The sequence below is a fragment of the Dipodomys merriami genome, unplaced genomic scaffold (genome assembly GCF_024711535.1).
Source record: "Dipodomys merriami isolate MVZ:Mamm:240054 unplaced genomic scaffold, mDipMer1.0.p SCAF_20, whole genome shotgun sequence".
Lineage (NCBI taxonomy): Eukaryota > Metazoa > Chordata > Mammalia > Rodentia > Heteromyidae > Dipodomys > Dipodomys merriami.
Window position 1 is genome coordinate 21,987,723 of NW_027203382.1, and position 19,644 is coordinate 22,007,366.

Consider the following 19,644-nt stretch of genomic DNA (forward strand, 5'->3'; position numbering starts at 1 on the left):
GGGCCACATGCATGCAAGGCAGGCACTCTACCACTGAGCCACCTTTCCAGCCCCTGTTCCTGAGCTTTTTAAGGCTAGTGATCAGTACTACTTGAGCCAAACTGCATTTCTGGCTTTTTGGTGGTTAATTGGATATAAGAGTCTCAAGGAGTTTCCAATCAAAGCTGGCTTTAAACTCTGATCCTTAGATTGTAATAGTGGAGATAAGAATCTTAAGGACTTTTCCCTCAAAGGTGGCTTCAACCATCTCCCTTCTCCACCCCCACCACATCTTCAGATCTCAGTAGTTTGAATTATAAGTGTGAGCCACCAGTGCCTGGCTGATTTGATGAAGTTTATAGATACAGTCTACAGATGTTTACTTTGTCATATTAGAAATAATATAAAACAATACTTACCAAACTAAGAAATAGACTAAAGTAAAATAATATATGTTTTGTCTTGTTTGTCTTTGTGTTGGTGCTAGTCCTGAGGCTTGAATTCAGGGCCTGAGTGCTCTCTGAGCTTTTTTGCTCAAAACTAGTGCTCTACCACTTGAGCACAGCTCCACTTCCATCTGTTTTTTTTTTTTTTTTTTGGATGGTTAATTGGAGATAAGAGTCTCATGGGTTTTCCTGCTGCAGTTGGCTTTAAACCATGATCCTCAGATCTAAGGCTCCTGAATAGCTCTGATTATAGGTGTGAGCCACCAGTGCCTGGCCTATGTGTGGTAATAATAATAATACTAGACTTGGTGATCTTAATTCCATAAACTAGAATTTATATTGTTGATAAACCATAAGGAAGCAGATGCATTGGCATTTGCTATGTATATGATGGTAATTATCTGAGTGAAGGAACTAAGTTTCCTTTTAATGAATTTAATTCATTATACCAGGCCAAACCAGGCTATTTTGCATGTGAAAATTTCAGATCATTTAATGACTTTCCTTATGACATAAAAATCGTCTGTAATTCAACTGTTAGTCCATTACTTTAACTATTAAAGGAGTCTAGAGCCGGAGTTGAATAGTTGACTAGTTGACTATGTCACATGATACATAGAATTTTAGGGTAATGTATCCCAATTCTTACAGGCAATATCTTTCCACTAGTGACGGGTTGTCCCTCTCACATTTCCCTGCTGGAAGGGACCTGAGAAGACTTGGATCTCCAAGGCTGCTGCAGCAGGGATGCGAGTAGGAGATAGGATATTACCCGCTTGACACTTCGCCACTGTTGCTACGAATGATTCACTTGTGTTTGGCACATTTGCTGCAAGGAAATCTCCTCCTCCTGCCGCTTCCTTCTTGGAGCTCCTCTCCGGTTGTCTCCGCTGTGGCCTTTAAGAAGAAGTGAGAGCAGGTGGGCAGAGTTGCTCGCCGAGTCCTTCCCCCGCCCCCCCTCACTCCTTCCCTAATTTAGCAGTACTTCCGGCCGCGTGACATCATCCCCCGCACCAGGGTGACGTAAGCGGCGGGTGACGTGTGTGCGGCGGAGAGCGCGCTGACGTTGCTATTTAAAGGTCCTCCTGATGGGAGGATGGAGACACAGCGCGAGCACCTGGTGCGGGGCGTGGAGGAGGCTGTAGCGGCAGGGAGCGGGGTCGGGAGCCAGCGGAGGAGCCGAGCGCGCTGCCCGCCTGCCGCCGGTCGCTAGGGGAGGGGAAGAAGAAGGAAGGACAGCCGGACTGACCGGCCGGCCTATCGCTCCACGAGGGCCAGCTCGGCCGCTGACGGACGCCTGGCCTCCCCGCCGCTCCGGGGCTCTGCGGTCTGCCGCTGGCCTCGGGGCCCGCGACCGCGGCTCGGTGGGGCGGCCGCTCCCGCCCCCTCCCGCGAGCAGGGGAGGGGCCGCGCTCGCCCCGCGTTTTCCCCGCCCCTCTCCGCCCCTCGCCCCCCGCGGCTCGGGGCCGCGCTCGCCTCCAGCCGGCGGCGCTGACTGAGGGAAGCGGCGCCCTCCGCTCGGGGAGCGGGTCCGCGGAGGCAGAGGCTGAGGCACCGGCAGCCTCCCCCCGGCGGGCTTCCCGGCCGGCGCTGCCCTGGCCCAGCGGGATCTGGAGGCCGGCGGAGGCGGCCTGTGATGGAAGTGTGAGGAGGCAGCCGCGGGCCCGGGGAATGTGAGGTGGCGCGTGGCGGCGGCGCGGAGCGCGAGAGACCAGCCGGGGTGGGGGCGCTGGAGCAGCAGCCGCGGCGGCGGCTCGCACCGCTGCCAGCCCGGCTCTTCTGCCTCAGACGCGGCGTGAGCCTCCCGCCTCAGCCCGGGAGAGCGCCCGGCGGCTCTTCAGCCTCCGCCGCTGGCCGCAGCTGTTCGGCCGCCCTGGCGCTGGCGGGGTGGGGGGGGGCTGGGTGCCGGGAGGGGAAGCGCGGGGCTTCGGCTGTCTGATTCATTCATTCTCCTCCGCGGACTGGAGCCTTAGAGCTGCCGTGCTCTGAAGAGAGAGGAGGCAAGCGGGGACCGACAGCCTCGCCTGAAGAGCCGGGCGCGGGTCGGGCTCCATTGTGCTCGGCGGCGGGGGGCGGGAAGGGGCTGAGGGAGGTGGGATCGGGCCCCCTCCCCCTGCTCCCCGGCGCGCGCGGCGCCCCCAGCCTGCTGCCAGCCTGGAAATGGCTCCGTTTCTTCTCCTGGGGAGAATGAATCGATCCTGCCTAGCCTTCTCTTCCACCTCTCCTCCTCTCCGCTCCGAATCTTAGGAGAGAGGAAAAACAAAACAAAACAATTCCTTTTTTCTTTTTAAAGACCGATTCCAATGTGGAGTGCCGAGCCAGCCGCGAGCTGCCGGGTTCGCACTTCCAGAAGATTTTTCTACATACTCTTTCTCTTTTGTAATGTAAGCGCTGGGAAGCAGTGGCATTGCTGCTTTTAGGATTTTTATTGGAGTGCACGTCGCATTGGGTTGCACGCTCCACCCCCCGCCCCCCGGGAGCTGGTGGGGTGGAGAAATTTGAACCCACAGCCTTAGCGCCGTTAAGGCCGAATTACCTGGCTCGCTCGGAGTGTCGAGGAGGACATGAGTGAAATGACCAGCGAACTCATTTTTTATAGGACTCCTTGAAGCTGGTTTCTGCGTTTTCCTACATGTGCACTCATTTTGTGGAATAGTTTGACCGCTGTATCCTCCACGCAGCATTTTTAACTGATACTAAGCAAATGCCACCTCTGTTTGAACGATTTGGTGTCTACGAGAGAGAGCTCATTTTACCTAAGAGAAATAATTGAATTGGTCAGCATCACTGAAATAACCCCGGAAAAGATCGTGGGGAGGTGGAAAAGCAACTGCGAAATAGCAGACGGAGAAATCCTTTTGGAAGTTATTCCGTAGCATAAAAGCAGAAACTTCAGAGCAAGTTTTCACTGGGCAAAATGGGGTAAGGATTTTTGTGCTTATCACAGCTTTAAATCTGTGTGTGTGTGTGTGTGTGAGTGCGCGCGCGCGCGCGCTCGTGTGTGTATGTGTGAAAGAGGGTGAGAGATTGGTAGTGGTGACTGATTTTCGACAAATTTGCCTCTTGATAACGAGTCTTACTTTAAAATGTAGATGTGCTAACCTTTTAACAAGTTATTTGTATTTTTTTGTGGAGTGAAATTGGAGGTCATAATTAAGGGAGTGTATTGTTTGTAACTTAATTATGGACTCATTAGTAATGTTTACATAGATATTATATTCTACCCAATACCACTTAATTGATCAAACCCACTGAATCAGTTACCAAAATCTTGTCACCTTAGGTTTTGTTGACCGTATTTTACCAGGAGAGGTACTGCATTCTCTCAAGACTTTGGAAATAAATCAGAAGCACAAAGGACTAGTGATTACTCTACGGTGCTTGAATCTGATCCAATGTAAATCTTTGCCCTTACAGTGCTCCCTGTTTTGCCCTTGACTATGCAAAACTACAATGTAGTTAATTTATTGGAATGTTAAAAGGATAATTTGAAAGTCTGGCTGGTGGGCTCTCCTTTGTGCCAATGCACTTGGTAGATCAGAGCTGGAAAAAGCAAAGCTTTTGGTTGAAGGAACTTGTTCACTGCTTTTTGCTTTTAAGTTCAGACTTTAAGTTTGTGTTAATCTTGATTTACACCCTTCAACTCCGAAGTCAGCCAAGAAGGCATTTTCCAAACTTTTTAACTATTTACGGCTTGATAAAACGCTAGTGATTTAAGTTAAGCTGGAAATTTATTAGTTTCTTTCCAGTGCTTTCGTCTAAGAAGGACTTCCAGAATTTTCTGTTTTTTTTTTTCTTTGTTGTTGTTTGAACAGATCTTCTGAAGTGTAGTTGGGTACAGAGTTTAAAATGAGGGACTCTGAAATTGTGACAGGTCAGGGTGTTCATACATTTTGGGTAGTACTTTTTTTCTGGGATTTATACGTTAGTTAACTTAAAAAATTTCAAACATATGTTACAGGAGTCACTTAAGTAGTTAATGAGGTAAGTTTTTTTGGTAACTTTTAACAGGTAATTAGAATATATATAACTTGGATGATTTGGGTACTGTTAAATGAAATTAAAATACTTTATTTCTAGTGCTGCTATTAGTAGCTTGGTGACCTTAGACAATTATTTAACCTCTATAGACTGTATTCTTATTTGTAAAATTAAGAATTTAGATAAACTAACTTATAAAGACTTTTGTAATCTGTAAAAATAAATTATTTTCTTTCCCTCTGTTTAAACAATCATGTTGAAATAGATCTTGCAAATATAGAGATATTTTCTTTATCTAAGCTGTTTAAGCACTTAATCTGGGCAGGTATGGCATTTCAAAAATGTTTTGGGTGATTTGCACCAATTCAAACTTGAAAAAAATACTATGTTTTTAAAGCCTTTGAAATATGGCTTCCCTTGAGCATCTGCAGCTTGAGTTTAAAATGTGTTATTTAAAACGTGTTGGAGTACTTTATGCGCACACTAGAACCACATGACAGGTTTTTTTTTTGTGTTGACACTATATTCTCTAGACTGGAGTCAAATCATGAACGAAAATCAATTAAAAAAGAAAATAAAAAAAGAAAAAAAAAGAAAATGAATTTTCCACAACCTTTCAACTATTTTGACCATTTTACAAAGGGAAGAAGGAGATGAACTTAAGGAGGCTAGTATTTAAGGCATGAAAGCCCCTTATGTAGAACACTTAGTATAATGTTTTATATGCCCTTTCATAAATAACTTAAAAATGGACTAAAGAGGAAATGGAGCAAAGATCTGTGGAGTTAGTTTTCCAACATCTATATTTGGGAGTAAGATCCTTTCTCATTGAGAATGACTTATTTTAACTGGGTTTTTGAAAGAGGAAGGACAGATGGAAAAAGGGAGAGCATACAGTAAATAAGTCTGGCAGAAATTCCCCCATTTGTAGGTGTTATATTTAATCAATGCTTGTGGAATAAGTAGTCACCTGGATCTGTTTAAAACAAGAAGAAACAGAGCTTTAATTGACATTTCAAGTTCTTCCTAGTCCTAAATTACCTTCCTGTGACAGGTATCTAAAATTTAATATTGTGGATAAAGAGTTTCATATAAATAGATCTGTTGTTAATGTCGAGTTTAAAGGATTTGTCTTTGTCTTACTTATGTATAATTGCAAGTCTAGTATCAAAGTTTAAGCAAAGGATTTTTTTTGAATAAAATAAATGATTAGGCAGAAAAGAAATATGGCCCCTGTAATAGTTTCTGAACTATGTGCAAAAGGAAAAGAACAGCTGAAACTGACAGTTGGCAGAGTCTTTCAAAGATCTTGGATGTTGTTTGAACTCTTGAATTGCAGTGAAAGCAGCTGAAGTGTGGGTTTGTATAATAGGTATATCAAACATCTTAAAAAGTAAAGGCATTTATGTATGTAAGATGAAGCCTGTAAAAACCTTCAATGTCTCAGTGAGGAGCAGGTTCGGTTTGACCCAACTCCCTGCCCCCTCCTGTCCAAATAGTATCTCTTAATGACAGCAGTGAGTCAGTAGCTATTTCAGAACTGTTAGAGTAGGTAACAGACATCCAAGTAACTTCAACCAGTTATTTCATTCTACCTTTTGTTTTTACTTAGCTTATATTGGTAACCCTATCCCCACCCCCTTAAGATATATATATATATATATATATATATATATATATATATATATATATATACATATATAGAATTATAAAATGGGGGTTCTCTCTGCTAATGGAGTATGTTAATAGTATTTTTGTTTGTTTTTGCTTTGGTTTTAAATTATCTCGCTTGCTTTTGAGAACCTCCAGTTCCTCAGTTTCTCCTTTGCTTTCCCTGCTTAACCTTCTGAACAATAAAAGTTTTTCTGGATTTTTGTTTGTTTTGATGCTTCCAATTGCAACCTAAACAGATTGCTTTTTTGGGGGAAAGGGGGTGCTGAAAGACAGGATGTCCCTATTTTCTTTCTGCCTGAAGTGGCATGGGGGTTTCTGATCTCTGGGGTTATAGCAAAAGTATGGAAATCTTGATACCTCACTATAATATGAATGCACTTCATTGGCAAAACAATCATCTTATTTCTAACCACAAAGAAGTTATGCAAGTCCTTAATTCTTATTTTGCCAGCAAAATTTGTCCAATCTTATTAAATGGTATTCTATGAACAGATACGATTTCTAAAGAGCTGCTAACTCATACAGTGGTCTTCAGTGTTTTGTAAGTAAAATCATATGTTTAGAATGTTAATTTTAGGCAACAAACTCTGACACCTCTTATAGAGATGGATTTATTGATGAACTTAATTTTAGCATTTTGTACCTCTTTTTCTCCCCATTTACTGTAAATATTACATGTTGGTTGTTTTTCTTTTCCTCAAGGAAACAAAGATGAAATTAATGAGAATCAGTGCTGCTGCTTTTACTTCTTCTAAGCAATATTTCTGAGAGAGAGGGATAAAGTAATTAAGATTTGCCATCTTTTTAATATTTTGTTCTTTTCTGTCCTTCATGTTTTGTTTTTCATCTTATTTTGCGTTTCCAAAAATCATTTCTCTGGGAAGCCAAACTTAATTTTGTAGGGACATCTTTTTAGTGATCTTGTAAAGGAGAAAACAATAACAAGACTTTCTCACTTGGCTTTTTTGTAATTAAAAATCAAAGTTATGGCTCTTGAATAACTAAAATATATAGCCAAATTTTGATTTGGTTTAATTTCATTTGTGCTTAACTATTCTCTTTTAAGGTAAGCTACTCAAAGAATGCAGTCATTTCTTGTATTTGAAAATAAACTTGTTTATAAAATCCAGAACATTAGCAGTTCAAGCAATATTTTATCTTCATAGTACAGTTCCCCTTACAGTTTCTCCAGCTTTTGAAAAAAAATCACCTTAATCTCTTAATTCCTAATATTAGCTCAAAGTAGCTTTTCTTTGTGGGTATTTTACTTTCATATTATTCTATAAAACATGGAGAGCTGCCACATTATCTCTGAAAAGGATTGGCACTGAATGTTCAAAGCAGAATGGTTATAGGTAACGAGGTCTTTTTGTAAAATTATCAAGCAAGAGTGGAATGGAAATTGAACACAAACACAAAAACTGTCCTGAGGGACCTCAGATAACAAAGCAGTTTCATTACTTTATAAGGACATTCACAGTCAGTCAGGTTTATCATTGTCATGTCTACTTGTCATGTGTACTTGACTTTTTCTCCCCCATACAAGGACTTGTTCCTAATTCCAAACTGGGCATTAGTTGCAGAATCTTGATAGAAACATACTGAAAGTACTTGTCCAGCACACTGAGGCCTAGTTTGATCCCCAGCATGCAAATTAAAAAAAAAAAAAAAGGTTAGGGAGCCATAGCTTTGATACATGACTATAGCAGTATGCTTCCTAACAGATTAGGAAACATGCAACTCCAGCATGCATGTATGCAATTCTAGCTAAGAGGTTATGAAATAATTAGAACTTGTTTTTAGTGTACAGAAAAGTAGGGCTCCTAGTAACTAGTATTGCCAGTTGTTTTTCTGCTAATTTTCTTGGTAAATAGTTGGACTCTTTCACTTGTATTTAAGTATGCCCCAATCTTATTATTCTTCCATTTCATGTAGGTATTTGTAAGAAGGCTGAGGGAACTCTGAGGGTTGTTTTATAAGACTTTTTTTTTTTTGATGATGATGATTCAGAATTTTCTGTCCTAGTTACTTTCAGTTTCTTCCATTAGGCTCCCATTAATGTTCTCTAGGAAATTATCTTGAATTGACTATCAAAGACCTCAAAATGCTTAGGTTAGAAATTCTTATCAGTTTTCCAGAAAGCAGGATAAATCTGTACCTTCCTAAACTTATATGGGACAGTTATTTGAATCTAATTATTATTAGATTAATGAGCTCAGCCTAGCTCCTTTACTTTTCCTGTGCTTAGTTTCTACTTACATTTTTGAAAAACCATGCTCTTTCCTTACTGAGTTTTTCTGAATCTCTGTCTCTTGGCTTTTAAAATTGATAAGCTTTGTTTAATCACCCTGCCAGCTTTCAACATGTTTGCAAAATGAGGTTTCCACTTACTCTATGGTCCATATATGTTAGGCTGAAAGAGAAGACTACCTTAAACTGATGTATCTTGAGATTTTGTTAAGTAACTAGCAGTGCTAGATCTTGCAAGCTGCTCTTTTTCTTACTCTATTACCATCTGGAAAGTTTTAATTATCTATTTTCATTGTTGCTTTCATTTGGCATTTTGTTAATATTAAGTGTATGTATTCCTATGTTACTATAGAATAGACACAAAGACATTAGTGTCAGTATTGTTTAATTTTATTTTGTAATATGTTAGTGTATTCTGAGTAATCAGTAGGTTATTGGGGTGGTAGGAAGCGAAAGGTATAGTTGTCAGGATGCAAAACTATATATTCTTTATGATCTCAACTAAAAAAATGTTCATTATATGTATAAAAATGTTTAAAGGAGGATTGAGGGTGTGGCTTAGTATATAGTGCTTGCCTACAATGTCTGAGACCTTGGGGTCAGTCCCCATTACAAGGGGTGAAAAATAGATTTAAGAAAAGTGCATTAAGTCTTTTTTGAATAGTTTCTATAACTCGTTACTTAAAATTTTATTCAACTCCTCAACTTTTTTCTCAGACCTCACTGAACCTCCTCTGCAGTTCCTTTACCAGCAGGTAATTACTGCTCTTTTTTGGGGGAGCACTTTATAGTTTCCTTGTACTTCAGCTACTGTTCCTTATACTTTCTGTCCATAAACACTATTATTAAAATTACTTACATATTGGTGCCACTTTTCTGTTCTTTGATGTTACAGTTTTATCCTTCATTTTTTACTTCATTTTCATTTTAATATAAGTTTAGCCAAGGAAGACAAATGTGTGCAATTAATTTGTTATGTTTGACCAGAATCTCTGAGCCTTTAGCTCATGAATTTATAAAAGGCATTCTTCAAAATGTGTTGACACTGTTGATGTTTAATTGGTTGGAATTTGGTAGATGATAAAGTGTTGACTATCTAAAAATGTAATGTAAGCAACACCCGAAAACTCAATGTATGATATAAGCACATTTTAAAATTAAAAACTTGAAATTGGTCGTCAACCCAAACTCCAGCATAATAGAATACATTCTCAACCGTGTTGAGTAAGTAAGGTATTGCTACGGCTTGTCCTCTAACATTGTGCCTCTTGTTTAAAAAAAAAAAAAGCATTAAACATTTAATTCATGTCATGAGTCATGCTAGGCACTGGCAACACAAAGATTAGATCAACATGTTAACAAGAAATTGCATCACTATGATTCAGGTGATTGTATTTGAGAGCTCAAAGAAGGAAATGCCCACTTCTGCTATAGAAGATTAGCGATATTTCATATAGCCAGTGATGCTTGTTTTGAGCCTTAAAGAACAAACAAGTGTTGGGGAGTAGAAAGGTCTGTGAGAATTGTTAGGACATTTCAGGAAGTTGGTTTCAGAGGCGAAGTACGATAGTTAAAAAATTAAAAGTAGTTAAGGGAGATGTGACTAGAAAAGTAGTTAGGGGCCAGAATATAGCCATGTAACATTAACAGGGTTCTACTTCTCCTCTCAAAGAGTAGTTTTTGTATGTTTTTGATGAACCGAATCCATAAAAAAGAATTTGAACATGTAACCATATCTCAAATTCCCACTGCTGGGTTTCCTTTCTTCTGTTCCCATTGTGTACTCTTTTTTCCCCCTCACAGCCCTTTCCTCTCATCCTCTTGGCAACACTGAACATAGTTGTAATTGTTTCTCCAAGTAGATGAAGGTTAGATCTGCTGTATACCCAATATCTAGAATTGTGTCTATTGAATGTTAAAATGTATTATTTTATATCACATTTTAATGAAGGAAAGCATGTTCCAAACTTTATGTGAAGATGGGAACAGGCAGATAGAAAAACTAGAAGCAGTCCTTGTAAGAACTCATACTTCATTGCTTAGCTTAAAGTGAGGATGAGATGAAAAGGAGAAACATTTATGCATAAATTTTGTAAGTGGGTGGATAAAAGGACAAAACAGTTCAAATAGTTGAATTTCTACTTGCTTTCCCCTAACTTAAAAAAATGCAGACTCACCAATTCATGAGCCATGTTCATGACAAGAATATTCTAGTATGTACTTAAAATATTTATGTTGCAAGGAAAACATGATGGCTAAGAAGTACTTAATGCTTTCAGGGAATAACCAAATAGACGTGCTTTACTTAAGGAAAACTAATTAGAAACTCACTCAGAGCCAGATGTCTTTTACTTTTGTCACACATAATAAGATTAGTTATCAGATTTTTCTGGAGACTGGGTAGGGAATAGATAATGAAATGGCTATTGTGGCGGGGCGATGGTGGCTTATGCCTGTAATCCTTTTGACTCAGGAGGCTGAAATCTGAAAATCCCCGTTCAAAGCCATCAGGGCAGGAAAGTCCATGAGACTCTCACCTTCAGTTTACCACCATATAACCAAAGTGGAGCTATAGCTCGAAGTGGTAGTGTGCTAGCCTTGAGCATAAAAGCTCAGGGACAGTGTCTAGGCCTGAGTTCAAGCCTAGGCCTGAGTTAAAGGGCCAAGACCGACAATGCAGGAGTGGGGGTGGGAGTGGGGGACTGTTGTGTCTTAAATGGGAAAAAAAAAACAAGTTCACATGGTGCCTGTCCTCATAGAACTTTATTCAGGATCAGTGAAGACTTTATAATTAATATTTTCAAACTGTATCTTTTTCCATTTTTCTTTGGTCTGTATGTGTCTTTATGTTTAAAAAGTTTTCTTGAAAGCATTATATATCCAGTGAATCTCTGACTTTTAGTGGGGATGTTTGGGCCATGTGCATTTAATATGAATGTTGATATAATTGGGTTTTAATTTGGCATCATAAATTTTCTGTTTGTCCCATCTCTTCTTTGTTCCTTTTCCTTTGTTTTGCCTTAGTTTAGATTTCTTTGTGTGTGTGTTGGTACTAGACCTTGGACCTGGGAGCTGTGCCTTAGCTTTTTCACTCAAGGCTAGTTCTCTGCTTTTAACCACACCTTCACTTCTGGCTTTTGGATGGCAAATTGGAAGAGCTCGTTGATGTTCCTGCCCAGTCTGGCTTTAAACCATGTTCCTCATATTTTCAGCCTCCTGAGTAGCTAAGATTACAGGTGTGAGCCACTTGTACTCAGCTAGATTTCTTTCATCTCTTTTGTTGACTTCTTGAATCCCTCTTTCTCTGTCAATGATTCTTTCAGGTTTTCTTTTTTTTTGTTTGTTTTGTGTGTGTATGTGTGAGTGTGTGTGTGTGTGTGTGTGTGTGTGTGTGTGTGCATGCGTGTGTGCGTGTGTGTGCATATGCATGTGTGCATGCACTGGTACAGAGGCTTGAACTCAGGGCCTCAAACTCTCACTTGGCTCTTTTACTCGTGGCTGACACAGCTATTTGAGCTATTCCTCTGCTTCCTGCTTCTTTTTTTTTGTTTTGTTTTTTTCCTGCTTAATGGGAGCTAATAGTCCTTGGATTGTCTACCTGTGCTGGCTTTGAATCTTGATTTTCAGATCTCAGCTTCCTGAGTAGCTAGGATTATAGGTATGAGCCAACTGCTCAAGTTTATACAAGTTTGTTCAAATGAAAGTTTTTTTTCACCCCCAGAGTACTTTTTCCTTGTTGGTGATACTAGGGCTTGACCTTAGGGCTTTGTATGATCTAAGTTTTGTATGACTTGAACTATACCATTAGTCCTTCCCCAAGTATTTTCAGTCCAAGACTTCTTTTTATTTTATTTTATTTTTTTATTAAGACCAGGAATCCAACCGGTAGCTGATGGTACTCTACCAACTCTACCAACTAAGCCGTGCCTTCACCCCCTCAGTCTGTGACCAACTCAATTGATATACAACAGACAGATAAAGAGGGACAAGTGTGTAGTCATTCCTATTTTTATGCTTTTGTTATGTTTTACTTTTAATATTGTCAGTGTTTTTTTTTTACTTTCACAATATTTTTTTTTTTTTTTTTTTTGGTCCGGTCGTGGGGCCTGAACTCTGGGCCTGGGTGCTGTCCCTCAGCTCTTCAGCTCAAGGCTAGCACTCTACCACTTGAGCCACAGCGCCACTTCCGGCTTTTTTCTTATGTGGTGCTGAGGAATTGAACCCAGGGCCTCAAGCATGCAAGGCAAGTGCTCTACCACTGAGCCACCTTCCCAGCCCCTACTTTCACAATCTTTTGAAGAGATTTTATTTAGTGCTTGTTCTGTGGCTTGAACTCCAGCACTTGTGTTCTCACTTGGCTTTTTCTCTCAAAGTTGGCACTCTGCCACTTGAGCCATACTTTCACTACCAGTATTTTGCTAATTAATTGAAGATAGGAGTCTTTTAGACTGGTTTTTAACCATAATCCTCAGATCTCAGCCTTCTGAGTAACTAGGATTACAGAAGTGAGCCACTAGCACCAGGCTTGAAGGTATTTTAAAAATACAAAGTGAGGAGCCAGGGGCCCATGCCTGTAATCCTAGCTACGCCTGTGGCTGAGATCTGAGGACCACAATTAGAAACTAGACCGGGCAGGAAAGTTCCTATGACTTTTATCTCCAGCTAATCACAGAAAAAGCCGGAAATGGTGCTGTGACTCAAGTGTTAGAGTGCTAGCCTTGAGCAAAAGTAGCTGAGAGACAGGCCGAGAACTCAAGCCCCAGGACATACTCTCTCACTCACTCTCTCTCTTTCTCTCTCTCTCTCCTCTCTCTTCTCTCTCTCTCACACATACACAAACAAAACAAAAAACAGTAAAGAAATACTAAAGTATATTTGTCCACGTATTTATCACTTTTCTTTTTATTCCTTTGAGTAGATCCAAATGCTGATATCAATTTACCTGTAATCATTTCAGAGCTTCAAATTCAGTGGCATTTAATATATTCATAATGTTTATAAGCATTACTCTTATTTAGTTCTAAGATTTTTTTTCTTATTTGTGCTGGTACTGGGGCTTGAACCTCAGGGCTTTGTGTTCTTGCCTGTTTTTTTTGCTCAAGGCTGGTGTTCTACCACTTGAGCCATTCCTCCAATTCTGGCATTTTGCTGGTTAACTGTAGATAGTCTCACAGATTTATCTGCCCACATTGGCTTTGAACCACAACTCTCAGATCACAGCTTTCTGAATAGATAGGATTACAGACAGGTGTGAGCTTCCTGTGCCTGGCTTTAAGACATTTTCATAACCCTAAATTCACTTTTTTTTTTTTTTTGGTAGTCCTGGGAATTCAACCCAGGGCCTCTTCCATGCCAGCCAAGTACTCTTATCACTTGAGCCATGTCTCTAGGTCCAGAGCCCTTTCATATTTCGTTTTTGAGATAAAATGTTACTGACTTGGCCCAGGCTGGGCTGGACCTTGAGATTCTTCTGCTTCTACCTCCCAAGTAGGTGGGAGCATAGGGGTGCAGTACAATACTCAGCTGAAAAGTACATTTGCTGGGTAGAGGATTTTGAGCTCTGATTTTTTTCCTTGTTCTATATTTTGAAGATGTTCTGTTGTCCTCTAGTTTATGTTGTTTCCAGTGATACGGCTATCTTTTCTTTTTTTGTGTGCCGGTCCTGTAGCTTGAACTCAGGGGTTGGCCATTGTACTTCAGTTTTGTTTGCACCAAGTGAATGAGCTACCACTTGAGGTATAGTTTTACTTCTAGCATTTTAGTGGCTAATTGGAGATAAGAGTGTCACAGAGGGCTGGGAAGATGGCTCAGTGGTAGAGTACTTGCCTTGCATGCATGAGGCCCTGAGTTCGATTCCTCAGCACCACATAAGCAGAAAAAGCTGGAAGTAGCGCTGTGTCTCAAGTGATAGAGTGCTAGCCTTGAGCTGAAGAGCTGAGGGACAGCGTCCAGGCCAGAGTTCAAACCCCACGACCAACGACGACAACAACAACAAAAAAGAAATGTACTCTTTACCTGACTTATGTAACTGTAATGCCTCTGTGTCTCACCTTTGCAATAAATATTAAAAAAAAAAAAAAAAAAAAAAAAAAAAAAAAGAGTGTCACAGATTTTCCTGCCTGGACTGGCTTTTGAACCTGGATCCTCGGATCTCAGCCTCCTAAGTAGAATTACAGGGGTATGTCACCAGTGCCTGGCTTAAAAATGGACACAGGAAAACCCATTGCAGCATTGATACCCACAAGACAGTATATGAACTTTCCAACTTCAGGGTGGGAGGAGGAGTGAGGGAAGTAGGTGAAGGAAGGGATAGTGGGAGAACAACAAGGAAGGGGGTAACAATGCTGGACAAGAAATGTACTTATTGCCTTACTCATGTAACTGTAACCCCACTGTTCAGCATCTTTATAATGAAATAAATTAAAAAATAGTCTATAAAATTGCCATATCTATTATACAACATTAATTCTATCAGGCAAGATATTCTGTTAAATAAAAAAGGCTCTCTGAAAAAAATACTATTAACAAAGCAATCATTTTTAACCTCTTTTTCCTAGTTCATATTAGTGTTTACTTAAAAAAAACTTAATAGCGTAGTAGTGCTAACATTTAAAGATTTTTATTTTTTATTGGTATACATTAGGTGTCCACAGCTGGAATTTCAGCTGTGACATTTCCAGACAGATGCAATATATTCAGGCTAACCTCAATCCTTCTCTTAATTGTCTCTTAACTCATTTCTTAAAACAATTTCAACAGCTTTCATTGTTCTCATTTATATATGCAAACAAACTACTTGGGTCATTAATCCTTAGTGCACCCTCCCTCCCAGCGGAGCCTGCTTTATTTGCCTTCACTTTTTTAAAAGTCTGTATTGAGGTTGGAAGTATGGCTCAGTTGGTAGAATGCTAGCCAGTGAGCAAAAGCATCAGGGTATCGAGTTTGAGCGCCAGACTCAGACCAAACAAACAAAGGAAAAGTGTATGAATTGCACCAAGGGTTTTCACTGTGTGTGTGTGTGTGTGTGTGTGTGTGTGTATACATATATGCATATGTATATATATATATATACATATATATGTATATATTATTCTGAATAACCCTCTCTATTGCATTCTCTATTGCTACCTTGCAGCTTCCTGCTGATCAGTAGCTGTCATTGAGATTCCTTTTGGCCTTTTATTATCCTTTCTGAGACATTCCTAAAGTTATTCAAATTTTATCACCTTGCTACCTGATACTTCACTAAAGAAGAAAATGGAATCATGATAAAATAGCCTTGTGAAGCATGCTTACAACTCCTGCTAGCCTTGGTATTAGGATTTAATGAGACATTTTCTATTTCTCCTTATATTTCATTATAATTAAAAATTGGCCATTGTGAAGAATTCCACATGCTGGAATTTTATTGACAAAAGTGACATAACATACCTGTAATTTTAGTTGCCTGTTAAGCCCTTTTAAGGGTACTTAAGTGTTTTCATAAGATGTATGTATGTTCATGAGTACTTGAATTTTGAAGATAGTTGTATTAGAATACTTAGTTATTTAGATTGATAAGTAGAAGAATCCTAAAGTTTATTTTTAGTCATGCCATTTATCATAGTTCTTAAGCAATATTTCTGCAAGGGAAAGTGTGTGTGTGTGTGTGTGTGTGTGTGTGTGTGCGCGCGCGCGTGTGTGCGTGTGTGTGTGTGTGCGTGCTGGTCCTATGGCTCAACTCAGGGCCTGTGCACTGTCCCTGACCATTTTGTGTGTGTGTATATTTTTTGTTTTTGCTGTTATTGTTGTTGTTCAAGGCTATTGCTTTACCACTTGAGCCACAGCTTCACTTTCAGCTTTTTTGGTGGTTAATTAGAGATAAGATTGTCATGATCCTTCCTACTCTTCTTGCTTTGAACTACTTACTCTCCTTGGATGTCAGTCCCCTGAGTAGTTAGGATTTCAAATATAAGCCACCTGTGCATGGCAAGTGATTACATTTTTTTTTTCCTTTGGGTCCGGTCGTGGGGCCTGAACACTGTCCCTGAGCTCTTCAGCTCAAGGCTTGAGCTCTACCACTTGAGGCACAGCACCACTTCCGGGTTTTTTCTTGTGATTACATTTTTGACAGACTAAAAATAAGTAAATAAAAAGACAAGTGTTAGGGCTGGGAAGGTGGCTCAGTGGTAGAGCGCTTGCCTTGCATGCTTGAGGCCCTGGGTTCGATTCCTCAGCACCACATAAGCAAAAAGAAAAAAGCCGGAAGTGGTGCTGTGGCTCAAGTGGTAGAGCACTAACCTTGAGCTGAAGAGCTCAGGGACAGCGCCCAGGCCCAGAGTTCAGCCCCCGTGACCGGACCCCAAAAAAAAAAAAAAAAGACAAGTGTTAGCATATTGAGATTAATATGTTGCTCTTTGAGTCTAGAAGTTGATTATTTCAAATTGTTACTTAAGTGCTTATGACATTGACTAGATTTGATCACAAAGCAGTATTTTTTAAAAGGATGTGATAAAAAAGAATATATTTTGATAAAATATAAACCTTACATATATGAAATACTGTCTGCTTTTTTCTCCAGTGTTTTTCCTATCTTAATTTTCTTTCCAGTAAAACTTCTAAATATTCTTCCAACATTTATTGAATATCTCTTACGGACCAGGTGTAGCTTCAGTGGCAATACTGAACTAAGGTTTATATAATAGAGTTCTTCCACACAGTAAGATACAGATACAGATCTGGAGCAGGACTTTGTGTGAATACCAGCAGTATAATGTGTCAGGCTAGTTATACATTCTATGCCTTAGATTCCTCACACTTTTAAAAGGGGGTAGTAATAACTACTTAAAATTTTTAAAAGATTAAATAACACAGGCTTAGTGCTTAGAGCCCTGTGACCATGTTGTAAACTCAGAAATGTTCATTACACCCAAAGAATTTACCACATTCTTATTTTGTAAGTTCTTCAGGCTTTTGTATATTTAAAAGTCTTTGTTTGGACTAGCCAATTTTGGCTTCTTTCACAAAAATGGTTAAAGTTGTTGGATAATTTATTATGTTCTTATTGATACCATAAATCCAAAAGGTTTAAAACTGATACCATAAATCCGAAAGGTTTAAAACTGTCAAGTCTTTTCTGTCATTATTACATCTTTTGGTTTAACATCTTGTATTTAAGCTGAACCGTTTTTATTAAGTCTGTAAACTTCTATACACAATTAGTTTCTACAGAAAATTTTCTGTATTTCTTAAAATCAGGAATAAAAATAGTGTTGACATGAAGCAGGTAAATAAATGTAGGAGACTACATTTCCATTACTAGGGTAATGGAAAACTGAACCTGGCTGAGTTTCTTAGCAAATTAATGTGTGCATTGAGTTGTCTTGATTGGGCATAACAGCAAGCAAATTTTCCCCCTACAACTGTCATCATATAAGATACTGAGTTAAATAGTGATTCAGAGAAGCCTCTTTTTTTTATCAATAAGTTAAAAGATTCAAGGGGGAACTACAAAAAATTTCCCCTCGTATTGGGACTTTATACTTACTCATGGCTGGCGCATCGTACTGCCAGCCTGGAATTTAGGACATTTTTCTGCCCAGATTGGCTTCAGACTACAATCCCAAGCCTCTAGGATTACAGGTGTGAGCCACCAATGCCAAATAGAACTATAAATCTTAATTCAGTGAAAGTATTCTAGGGAAGGAGATAATCAGAAATTTGCCATCTAACTATATTACTATTCTTTTTTTGGGGGGGGGGGTCTGGTCGTGGGGCCTGAACTGGCCTGGGCACTGTAAGGCTAGCGCTCTACCACTTGAGTCACAGCGCCACTTCCAGGTTTTTTCTTTTTGCTTATGTGGTGCTGAGGAATTGAACCCAGGGCCTCAGGCATTCAAGGCAAGCGCTCTACCACTGAGCCAACTTCCCAGCCCCACTGTATTATTACTATTCTGTAGGAGGAAAGTTTATCTCCAATTAAGCACCAAAAAAGCCAGATATGGAGCTTTGGCTCAAGTCGTAGAACACTAGCCATGCCATGAGCACAGAAGCTCAAGGACAGCTCCTAGGCCACAAATTCAAGCTGCAGGACTGGCATACACACACAAAAAATGGCATCCTCTTGTACAGCAACACATTGTGTATTGTAACAGGGAAGAAGCCAGATAGTGGTGGCTCATGCCTGTAATCCTAGCTATTCAAGAAGCAGATATCTGAGGATTGTGGTTTGAAACCAGCCTAGGCAGAAAAGTCCATGAGACTTATTTCCAATTAAGCACAAAAAACAAAAACAACAAAAACAAACTCCCAAAACAGCTGAAAGTTTTGGGGCTATGGCTTAAGTGATAGAGCACTAGCCTTGAGCAAAAGAGCTCAGGAACAGCATCTAGGCCCTGAGTTAAATCCCAGGACCTATCCCCAAAAACAAAAACAAAAAACTTGAAACAAGGGAGATTTGTAGTTGACTTCTTTTTTAGGAAGCATTTTTATAGGCAAGAGTATCCACAAATATATACTTTTCTGGATGAATCCAGTATCTCTAGGGCTATAATATTTTAATGGACTCACTTAAAAAATTAAGATATTCAGTAAATTATGGAAATTTACAGCTCACTATTTCTACATGTACTTGAATGATCACCATGACAACATTCTATAGCTGTATTTTTTATATATTTATTTATTTATTGGCCAGTCCTTGGGCTTGAACTCAAGGCTGCTACCACTTGAGCCACAGCACCACTTCTGGCTTTTTCTGTTTATGTGGTACTGAGGAATTGAACCCAGGGCTTCATGCATGCTAGACAAGCACTCTACCACTAAGCTACATTCCCAGCACCAATATAGCTGTATTTTTTAAATACATTGGATTAAACATTTTGCTTAAACTCTTTTCTTATGTATAACACATTCACATAGAAAATTGAGATTATAAAAAAAAATAAGTTACTTATTCCAAGAAGTTTTAAACATTTTGGTGTGTCGTCTTCCACTCATTATTTTCTGAGTGCTTAATATATACCAATTATTTCAGCTGCTAAGGAGATACGGCAATTATTAAAATAGATTCTTTCCCTTGATAAGATTATATACTTTATTAGGCAAAGAGGAATAATAAGAAAATACATTGTATTGTCAGATGATGGTAAGTACTGAGGAGGAAAAGTAAAAGAAATAGAATGAATAAGAGGGCCAGGGGCAAGAATTAAATGGTATAGTTCCTGCTTAGCAAGTGCAAGGTCTTGAGTTTAAACTTAGTATCACCAGAGGGGGATACTTTTTCCCCTTCTGAATGAATGAACATGAGAATGAGGGAATCCTGGAAGAAGAGAGA

At 39.7% G+C, this 19,644-nt stretch overlaps 1 protein-coding gene across 1 annotated transcript in view; it reads left to right on the forward strand.

The window, feature by feature from the left end:
• The first annotated feature begins 2,345 nt into the window (after nt 1-2,345).
• The window catches only part of Homer1 (homer scaffold protein 1), a 101,256-nt gene continuing 83,957 nt past the window's right edge, over nt 2,346-19,644 (forward strand). The window contains exon 1 of the mRNA XM_070031203.1: nt 2,346-3,347. Within this exon, the coding sequence (XP_069887304.1) occupies nt 3,343-3,347 (5 nt within the window). The 5' untranslated portion in view covers nt 2,346-3,342. The remainder of the gene's footprint in view (nt 3,348-19,644) is intronic.